We start from the raw sequence: 348 nt of genomic DNA on the forward strand, positions 1-348 counted from the left end.
CACCTCCATCGATCCGAGATGGGGCTGGAGCATCCCTCTCCCTCCAGCAAGGAGGGTGTCCCCTCTTCGCAGACCCTTCCCCGGATAAGATGCTGAGGGTAAGGAGAAAGGAGGGAACCCCACGCCCCCCACTCACCCCAGAAATCACGGTCCCTGGGCATGTTGTGCCTCCCAAAAGCCCCGCGGCTTCTCCTCCGTGGGGCAAAAAGGGGGGAGTGAAAGGGGGAAAGAAAAACGTGGCTTACCGGGATAACCGACGGACGGATGTAACAAATCCATGCCCGAGGTTGTGAGACTCAGGCCATTGACTGCGTAAGGTGGTTGCTTAAGATAAGACATCATGCTAAA

General features: G+C 57.2%; 1 protein-coding gene across 1 annotated transcript in view; it reads right to left on the reverse strand.

The window, feature by feature from the left end:
* Positions 1 to 342, reverse strand: part of LOC104512453 (homeobox protein OTX2-like) — a 2,861-nt gene extending 2,519 nt beyond the window's left edge. Inside the window, 1 exon segment of the mRNA XM_010155432.1 lies at positions 237 to 342. Coding sequence (XP_010153734.1) covers positions 237 to 342 — 106 coding nt within the window.
* Positions 343 to 348: the final 6 nt, after the last annotated feature.

This window comes from Eurypyga helias, unplaced genomic scaffold, assembly GCF_000690775.1.
Source record: "Eurypyga helias isolate BGI_N326 unplaced genomic scaffold, ASM69077v1 scaffold30907, whole genome shotgun sequence".
Lineage (NCBI taxonomy): Eukaryota > Metazoa > Chordata > Aves > Eurypygiformes > Eurypygidae > Eurypyga > Eurypyga helias.